The following is a 10,196-nucleotide window of genomic DNA, read 5'->3' as shown; positions in this document are numbered from 1 at the left end:
AAATAAACTAATACTAGTCTTTGTTTGTTTCAACATCTAATCAATAGAAAAGGCTCATTGTTTTCACATCTTACTCTATAGTACTTGTTGTACTTCTTTTTACCAGCAGAGGGCCCTATGAATATAGAAATGAAACGACTTCTGCCTGATCATAAATATTTAGTAACGTTTGAACAACTGTTTTCTAAACAAGTTTAATTAAACTGATGCTAGAACAGGTAAATAAAATAAAATAATTCATTATAAATGTGTGTTGAATTAACAGCTGCGGAGACAAAGTAGTTCGGTGTAAAATCACACGTCGATCTTTGTCGCTTCATCAGGTTTAACGAGTGAATAAAATCCAAACTTTTGCTCGTAAAAAAAAACCACGAGGTCTTTGTGGTTAAAAGACAAAAGCAGGTGCAGAGGAAACGCATCAGTGGGCGGACCAATGGGGAGGCGCCGCCGCGCTCGCCGCGGGCGCTGATTGGTCGCGGCCTCGCGGGGGGCGGAGCCTACAGACGCGCTTATATATAGCGCCGCTTCATGTCGCGAGTGAAGCAACAGCGCGAGCGAAGGTTCTGGACGTGAAGGTTCTTGAAGGTCCTGGAAGTTCTGGATCTACTGACCCCGGACCGGCTTTTCTCCTCCTCCAGACCCTCTCCTCAGACGCGCTCGACTCATGCCGGATCTGAGCCTCTGAAGTCCAGTCCTCCTCTCGGTCCACAAATGCTTCTCCAGCAGTTCATGAACGCCGCTCATGACGTCATGCATTCACCTCCGCAGAAAGACACGACCTTCACCAAGATCTTCGTGGGGGGTCTGCCCTACCACACCAACGACGCCTCGCTCAGGAAGTACTTCGAGGCCTTCGGGGACATCGACGAGGCGGTCGTGATCACGGACCGGCAGACCGGCAAGTCCAGAGGATACGGATTTGTGAGTCTCTTCAACTTTTGTGTGTTTGCAGTGTGTGTTTGTAGTGTGTGTCCGTGACTCGTGGCGCAGATGAAGATCTGGAGATGATTCTAGACTTTAGTTGAACTCCTGATGACTTTATAACTTTGAATGAAACTCGTTTTGATTAATAAAAACTAACATGAACATGTAGTGAAGGTTCAGTAACTTCTCATCATGACCATGTTTTACACTTTATTACTTTATAAAGTTGCTCTGAAATCTGGACGAACGAGAGGTTACGAGAGTCCATGATGACTTAATAATGACATCAGAGTGGGTGTGGTTATGGTCAACAAGATTTAATCTCCAGAAAAACAGTGTTTCAAGTGGGTGGAGTTTAAGAGAGTTTTGTACAAACACACACTGATGATACAATAGAGTCACACATCACAACAACACACTGATGATACAATAGAGTCACACATCACAACAACACACTGATGATACAATAGATTCACACATCACAACAACACACTGATGATACAATAGAGTCACACATCACAACAACACTGATGATACAATAGAGTCACACATCACAACAACACTGATGATACAATAGAGTCACACATCACAACAACACTGATGATACAATAGAGTCACACATCACAACAACACACACACTGATGATACAATAGTCACACATCACAACAACACACTGATGATACAATAGAGTCACACATCACAACAACACACACACTGATGATACAATAGAGTCACACATCACAACAACACACACACTGATGATACAATAGTCACACATCACAACAACACACTGATGATACAATGGAGTCACACATCACAACAACACACACTGATGATACAATAGAGTCACACATCACAACAACACACAATGATGATACAATAGAGTCACGCATCACAACAACACACACACTGATGATATAATAGAGTCACACATCACAACAACACACACACTGATGATTCAATAGAGTCACACATCACAACAACACTGATGATACAATAGAGTCACACATCACAACAACACACACACTGATGATACAATAGTCACACATCACAACAACACACTGATGATACAATAGAGTCACACATCACAACAACACACACACTGATGATACAATAGAGTCACACATCACAACAACACACACACTGATGATACAATAGTCACACATCACAACAACACACTGATGATACAATGGAGTCACACATCACAACAACACACACTGATGATACAATAGAGTCACACATCACAACAACACACAATGATGATACAATAGAGTCACGCATCACAACAACACACACACTGATGATATAATAGAGTCACACATCACAACAACACACACACTGATGATTCAATAGAGTCACACATCACAACAAAACACACACACACTGATGATACAATAGAGTCACACATCACAACAACACACACACTGATGATACAATAGAGTCACACATCACAACAACACACACACTGATGATACAATAGAGTCACACATCACAACAACACACACACACTGATGATACAATAGAGTCGCACATCACAACAACACACACACACACTGATGATACAATAGAGTCACACATCACAACAACACACACACACTGATGATACAATAGAGTCACACATCACAACAACACACACACACACTGATGATACAATAGAGTCACACATCACAACAACACACACACACTGATGATACAATAGAGTCACACATCACAACAACACACACACACTGATGATACAATAGAGTCACACATCACAACAACACACACTTCAACACGTAGGTTGAACTTCAAAGGTTGTCGACATTAAACTAGTGTTCGGTCCAAACAAGGACTGGAAGGAAAAGTGTCTTTTTTCTCCTCCTCTGTTTACACATCAGATCTGCAGCAGAACGAGTCAAACGTTCGACTCTCGGCGTTTCAGGTTAAACTGGCTCCGGAGAGACAAACTCAACACACTCAACACACTCAACACACTCAACACACTCAACACACTCAACACACTCAGCACTTCTGCTACACAGGGTCACAGTTGAGGGGGGGGGGGTCACCTTTATCCAAACACACTCTGGCGGGGGATTATCAGAACCTCTCGGACTCACACGAGTCAACAAAATCCGTTCCTGTGTGATCACAACACACTTGTGTTCACAACACACTTGTGTTCTTTAGCAGAAGTGATGAAGCGACAGAAAGTCTCGTTAAATCTTCTTCGTGTTGTTCACCAGATTGTGTTGAACCGTGATCGTGTGTGTGTCGAATCTATGGTGACGTTTTGTGTGTTTGTTGTTCATACTAATCAACGTTGTTGAAAACTGATAAAAGGTCACAAAGTGTGTAAGAAAATAGTTTAAAAGTATTTTTTAACAAATCCAAAAGTTGTGTAATGTGTTGTTGGGAAGAATGTGTGTAACTACGCGACACAAAAACATTCAAAATATGTGTTTTTAGCAAAGTTAAAAAAAACTCTTGACTCGACCCGAAAATCTTCAACCAACTTCATGTTTTTTTAGTTTCAAAAATACTTTATCTGAGTTCAAAAAATCTTTGTGTAGTTGTGTATATGTGTTTTTGTGGCGATTTAAAATGTGTGTTTAACTACTAACTTTACTAACGACTCCTTTTTTGAAATATTTGTTAAGCAAAGTAAAAATGTCCTTAAGAAAAACCCTCAAGATTTGGCGTCAACTCTACGAAGTACTTTCCTTGTTTTGTGGATTTAAAACGTGTATTTATCTTGGTTAGTACTAGTGTTTAACAAACCTTTAATATTTTGTTCAAAATATGTATTTAGCAAATTAAGAATCTCTTAATAAAACACTAAACTCGATCGGAAATACCATTAAAAGTTTGAAAACATGAAAGTTCTACATAGTATTACCCTGTTTCGGAAGAATTTAAAATGTGTTTAACTTAAATCAATCTTTGCAACGACTCCGAGTACTAGTGTCACTCAAAGTATTTGTCAAGTTAAAAAAGGGAAACACTCAAGATTGTGTAGTACTGTCCTGGTTTTGGGGATCTTTGGTTGGATGTGTGATACGAACCCTGAACGTAGTTCTAGAACATAAAGATACTAAAGTAGTAATGTCACCTATTTGTACTTAAAGATGTGTTTAGCTAAACACTCAACCCTACGTAGTTCTTCCTTCAAAATATACGTCTAGCAAAGTTAAAAGTGTTAAAACACCAGCGTCAACCCTTCATAGTACTGCACAGTTTTGGGGATTCAAAATATATGTGAAGCAAATATAAAACTGTGAAAGTTAATGAAGTACTACATGCATAAAACACAGAATAATTTAGCAACAACTCTTCATAGTACTGCCCAGTTTAGTGTAAAACACAGAAAATACCTCAGAGTTTTGTGACATGTATTCGTAGTACTTCTGTCGTCTCGGGGTTGATGATACGATCACTTGAGGATCCTCGCGTCTCGAAGGCGCGCGGCTAAACTAGCTTGATGCTACTAGCTCGATGCTACTAGCATGTCTGACTGTGTTGTGTGCAGGTGACGATGACGGACAGGGGGGCGGCGGAGCGAGCCTGCAAGGATCCGAACCCCATCATCGACGGCAGGAAGGCCAACGTCAACCTGGCGTACCTCGGCGCCAAACCGCGCAGCATCCAGTCAGGTGAGCCGGACCAGGACCAGAACCGCGGCGCCGGAGACAGACGCGTCCTTGTTCCTCTGTCCATTGTCCTCCTCCTCATGCTAATGTCCGACCTCTGACCTCGCAGGCATATCCATCGGCGTGCAGCCGCTGCACCCGGCCCTGATCCAGCGTCAGTACGGGTGAGTCCGAGCGGGTGTTCGTGTGAAGCCTCTGGAAAGTACTTGTCAGTTTCTGGACCTGCACGCGACTTGACATCCATTAGCATATTGGCGCTCCCGCGGCGGCTAGCTCGCTCGCACATGAGCGCTAATGGAAGAACATTCCGCAGGTGAATGTGTGACTCAGGTGTTACTTCTGTTGTAGCAACAGTGTCTGAGCAGATACTGATACTGCCACGCTGAGTACTCTGGAAATATACCTTTATACCACTGAAGTAGAACCTTCTAGTTAAAGTACAAATAACATTTTCTTGGTCAAACCCTTAAAGTGCACCTTTTAAATATGTACTTGAACTTAATGTACTACAACCTTGATGTACGGAGACCTTGATGTACTATGAGTAAATGTACTATAACTAAATGTACTGCGACTTGATGTACTTTAACTTAAACTTGTAAAAAATCAACTAAGTAAATGTTTTTTATTCACCGTTATTAAATATTAATGCCTCAATATAGTTAAAGTTCTAGAACGTAATGATACTTTTAAATAGTGTAGTTTAAATAAAATATGTCTTATATTTAGATTTTTATTAACAATAAAACTTGGAATAACAAAACAACTAAGTTGCTTTATATAGTTGTGTAAATGAACACACTTTAAACACAACTATTGTCGTTATATTCTATAAAGATTGACGTTAATATTGATGTTAAATGTAGATGTTGAAAGATTCTAAACTATAAATGAAGGTTTGACTGCGACTAAGACGATAATAAACCCCTCTAGACCCTCATCTAGACACTCCTCTAGACCCCCCTCTAGACCCCCCTCTAGACCCCCCTCTAGACCCCCCTCTAGACCCTCCTCTAGACCCTCCTCTAGACCCCCCTCTAGACCCCCCTCTAGACCCCCCTCTAGACCCTCCTCTAGACCCTCCTCTAGACCCTCCTCTAGACCCTCCTCTAGACCCCCCTCTAGACCCTCCTCTAGACCCTCCTCTAGACCCCCCTCTAGACCCCCCTCTAGACCCTCCTCTAGACCCCCCTCTAGACCCTCCCCTAGACCCCCCTCTAGACCCCCACAAATGACTGGTGAAAAGGATGTTTTCGACGCAGCTGAGACTGACAGGTGTTGAGACTGACAGGTGTTGAGACTGACAGGTGTCGAGACTGACGGGTGTCGACTCCAGTTACAGTCCTTTAATCCCCCCTGTGAGTCGGGGGCACCTGTCCCAGAGACCCCCGTCTCATGGTGCTGGTGACAGATGCAGACCTCCTTAAGACTCACACCCCCCTGGCCAGCATATGGTGTGAGGACTACTGGAATTAAAGGGGGGTCTGGACTTAGTGCTGTAATGCTGGTCAGCACGAGGGGTCAGCGGGTCCATGTTTTCATGAGGGAGGGGTCAACTTACCCCCCCCACCGTCCAGAGCTCGTCACCAGGAACGAGACCCGCAGGACGTGACTGACCTGAGGGGGGGGCGGGGGTCTCTGAGGCTCACCTGCACAGGTGTGTGCTCTCAGCGGGGGGGGGGGGGGGGGGGGGGTCTCACAGCTCAGTGCGACACGTCTCAGCCTCGTGTCGTCGACGTATTAACGACGCATTACGTTCTTTTAACACCGACGTGTCGGAGTCGAACCACTGACCTCAGATCTGTCTCCTCGTGTCTCAAGATATATATATATATATATATATATATATCCAGAGTACTAATGAAGTATAGACTGGCTTAATATTTCAAATATTTGAACTTGTTTTTATCAAGTATTACACTATTGTTTTGTTGAAATGTTTGATTCAACATTTTTTATAGTTAGTTAGTTTTATACTATTTTATATTGAATTTAAAAATATTGTTTTTGAATTACTTGCAATTTTATACAAACATATTTATATTTAATTTTTTCAATTTTAAAGCATTTTTTTTTTTTACTTACTACAACTAGAGGTAGTACAACTCATTGTTCCTCATCTAGAGCTCGAACTCATAGTACCTCAACTACAGTACTACAACTTTATTTACTACATGTTTGTAGTTCTATACCAAATATATTTATATTGGATTTATATTCCAAGAATTAAAAAAATGTATTAAAATATCAAACTCATAAACTAATTCATAATAATCAACATTTATATTTAAATGAAGTAAAAAAGTCAGTTTTTTAAATTCTAAATCCTTTAATAAATGAAATGTTTCTTTACGTTTGTGTTGTTGGTTTGTTGACTCTTGAGGTGAACATTGTTGTGCGTCTGTTGACAAACACATCTTTGTTTTCATCAAGTGTCGCGACGGACGACGACGTGTGCGACTCGTGACAATAATCGCACACGTCCAGGAGAGTCGGGGCGACAGAGAATGTCTGACCCCTGACCCACTGCACCCCCCGTCCTGGTCCAGGCTCTCAGCAGGTGCTGGCTTGAGACTGCAGTGTCTGGAGTGTGTCGTGTGAAGAGACTCTTACCTAGTATGGCATGGTGTGGGTTTGCAGTGGTGACCTGTGGGGGTGTGTGTGTGTGGGGGTGTGTGTGTGTGTGTGGGGGGAGGGGGGGTGTGTGTGTGTGTGTGTGGGGAGGGGGGGGGGTGTGTGTGTGTGACTCTCCGTGCATGACTCTGTTGACGCAGCAGCTCAAGACTGATCGTCTTCACTGGAACATAAACTCTGTTCGTGGAGAAAAACCATCGATGGATTCAAACCTCGATCCGTTCTGAGCTTCAACGACTTCTGCTTCTTCCTCACGACTACTTCCTGTTCCTGCTGCTGTACAAGTACTACTGGTTACTACGAGTTCATGACACTGTAATAACAAGTATATATGTGTAGTATTGTCCCGTACTTGACTCTGGTGTTGTGATATTGTAATAACAAGTATATATGTGTAGTATTGTCCAGTACTTGACTCTGGTGTTGTGATAGTGAAGTAACAAGTATATATGTGTAGTATTGTCCAGTACTTGACTCTGGTGTTGTGATAGTGTAGTAACAAGTATATATGTGTAGTATTGTCCAGTACTTGACTCTGGTGTTGTGATAGTGTAGTAACAAGTATATATGTGTAGTATTGTCCAGTACTTGACTCTGGTGTTGTGATAGTGTAGTAGTAAGTATATATGTGTAGTATTGTCCAGTACTTGACTCTGGTGTTGTGATAGTGTAGTAACAAGTATATATGTGTAGTATTGTCCAGTACTTGACTCTGGTGTTGTAGTATTTACAGACCACATGACTCTTGAAGTCGTAACTACTTTCATTTGTTTTCAAACCAAAATATGTCCAAACATCAGCTTTAAAAGCTGCTGGACTCACTGTATCCTCTCGTCCTCAGTCATCGCTTGGTTCTCATTTAATTCTTTCCTGAGCTAAAAATGGTGTTTTTATCGTAATTGTAAGTGAAAAATACTTGTGTTGAGAACTGATGCGTATTGTAGTGTATCGATGTTTTCTCAAACCCCTACACACACATACACACACACACATACACACACTCTCACACACACACACACACACACACACACACGAGTGTATTTCAGGTGATTTGTTGTTGAACTGGTTCGTGTCTTGAGTGGATCTTCTGGAAACGACATGTTTGGTTTTGTCGTTGTTTGACTGAAACATTATGGAAGTTTTTCGGTGTTTTCTTGCTTCAGAGACACATTTAGTGAAGAAATATTTGAATAAAAGCCTTAAAATCTTCACGTGTTCACCAGTTTCATCTAAAGTTTGTTGTTTTCGGACGAAAGGATTGTTTTGTGTCTTATTGTCGAACCAGTCGAGGAAGTTCTGTTGTGTTGTTGCATCACTCGTCCTCCCAGGATGGGGGGGGGGGGGGTCAGGGGGGCGAGATCCCCGAACACCAGGTCGTCCCTTTAATCATCACCTGCACTGATGAGCTCCCCTGACACCCCGACACCCCCCCAACACGGTGGGAAGCTTCACATGCAGCCTCATTGTGTGTCTGTGTGTGTGTGTCTGTGTCTGTGTGTGTGTGTGTGTGGTGAAGAGCAGCAGCTGTTGAAAAGCTGCCAGTAACGGCTGACTGCCCCCCTCAACCCCCCCCCCCCCCCCCCTCACACACCTTCTACCTGTCCGTCCGGTTCTGTGGGTTCTCTAACTGCCGTTGACTCACCTTCGCCTCCTTCTCTGAGCGAGTTCTGACGTCGTTGTGGTTCTGTGTCGCGGCAGGTTGGCCCAGCAGTACCTGTACCCGCAGGCGTACGTGCAGCCGAGCCTGGTGCTGCCCACTGCCTCGTCGCTGGCCAGCAGCCCCTACCTGGACTACGCCGGCGCCTACAGCCAGTACGCTCAGGCCGCCTTCGAGCAGCAGTACCCGTACGCCGCCTCCCCGGCCGGCTTCCTGGGCTACTCTTACGCCACCAGCCCCACGGCCGGCGCCAGCCAAGCCGCCGCCGCCGCCGCCACGGCCCCCGCCGGCGTGCACCCCAGTCTGCAGGCCGCCGCCGCCGCCAACCCCGCCTTCCTCCACTACGCCGCCCAGCAGCACATCCAGCCCGACCGCATGCAGTGAAGACGCCGGCGAACTCGGGGTCTCCTGACGCTCTCAGGGGGACACGGCGCCGGACTATTGCACTACGACCTGCTCCAGAGTTCAGAGCTCCTCGTCCAAGGTCGCGTCAAGGACTCTCTTTTTTTCTATGTTCAACTATTATTTGTTCCTGTCGTTCCTGTCGTTCCTGTCGTTCCTCCGACGTCGTCGTCTCCATATTTATATCGAGGATCAAAGGCTGCAGAGACTTCGACACCAAAAGACTGTTTTTTATCTTCATAACTACGAGGCCTTAATAAAAAGTGATAACTTTAAAAAAAAGAATCTCCTCACCTGGTGCAACGAGGAGGCTCGTCCGCCTGAATATTATGGGATGGACGATGCAAGTGAACCATATTTATGTGTAGGAATATTTATGAAGAGGTACTTTAAGTTAATTTGTTGTTTTTTTTTGTTTGTAACGTGTCGACGCCGCAGGTGAGTCTCGTCACCTGAGCGTCTCGTCACGTCTTTTAAGAAAGTCTCCAAGAAGCCATAAAACATTTTAAATAAAGCATTTGTACGAAACCTTTGTTTTTCTTCAAGAACCAGTGTGTGTGTGTAACTGCTGCGTCATCTACGCTGGGTTGAAGGAGTTCACGTGTGTGTGTGTGTGTGTGTGTGTTATCAGGAGTGTGTGTTCAGGTCCTGGGGGGGCTGAGGAGGTCCAGACTTATCACGTCCCCACAGCAGCACCTGTCAGAGCTGCCGGGTGTTCCCTCCGCCTCTGTGCTCAGCAGTTGTGAGGTTGTCGGTGAGACTCCGGGCGTTGTGTTGTGTTGTGTTGTGTTGTGTTGTGTTGTGTTGAACGCCGAGCTCCGGTTTCAGCGACTTCTCGCACAAACGTTCTTGTCTTACGGAGTAAACCTTCGTTTCGTCTTCCGTCGCCTGATTGGTCGAGTTGGACACGTGATTGACACGTTTGCCACTCGTCTCACCCTGGCTAGCTG

The 10,196-nt window shown here is 44.2% G+C and overlaps 1 protein-coding gene across 1 annotated transcript; it reads left to right on the top strand.

Annotated features, from left to right (window-relative positions):
* The first annotated feature begins 554 nt into the window (after positions 1 to 554).
* On the top strand, positions 555 to 9,774 carry LOC148069865 (RNA-binding protein 38-like). Its single transcript, XM_087801672.1, has 4 exons — positions 555 to 921; positions 4,433 to 4,556; positions 4,663 to 4,717; positions 8,886 to 9,774. The coding sequence occupies exons 1-4, from the start codon at positions 712 to 714 to the stop codon at positions 9,226 to 9,228; spliced, it is 732 nt and encodes a 243-aa protein (XP_087657798.1). The 5' UTR covers positions 555 to 711; the 3' UTR covers positions 9,229 to 9,774.
* Positions 9,775 to 10,196: the final 422 nt, after the last annotated feature.

The sequence above is a fragment of the Callionymus lyra genome, chromosome 10 (assembly GCF_982586985.1).
Source record: "Callionymus lyra chromosome 10, fCalLyr1.hap1.1, whole genome shotgun sequence".
NCBI lineage: Eukaryota > Metazoa > Chordata > Actinopteri > Syngnathiformes > Callionymidae > Callionymus > Callionymus lyra.
Note: the sequence above shows the minus strand (reverse complement) of the source record. Positions and strands in the feature narration are given on the sequence as shown.

Bases quoted from the DNA above. Each gene is read 5' to 3' on its own strand.
- LOC148069865 (XM_087801672.1), top strand. From the start codon at position 712: ATGCTTCTCCAGCAGTTCATGAACGCCGCTCATGACGTCATGCATTCA. The intron at 922-4,432 runs GTGAGTCTCTTC...TGTTGTGTGCAG, and splicing joins AGTCCAGAGGATACGGATTT to GTGACGATGACGGACAGGGG. The intron at 4,557-4,662 runs GTGAGCCGGACC...CTGACCTCGCAG, and splicing joins ACCGCGCAGCATCCAGTCAG to GCATATCCATCGGCGTGCAG.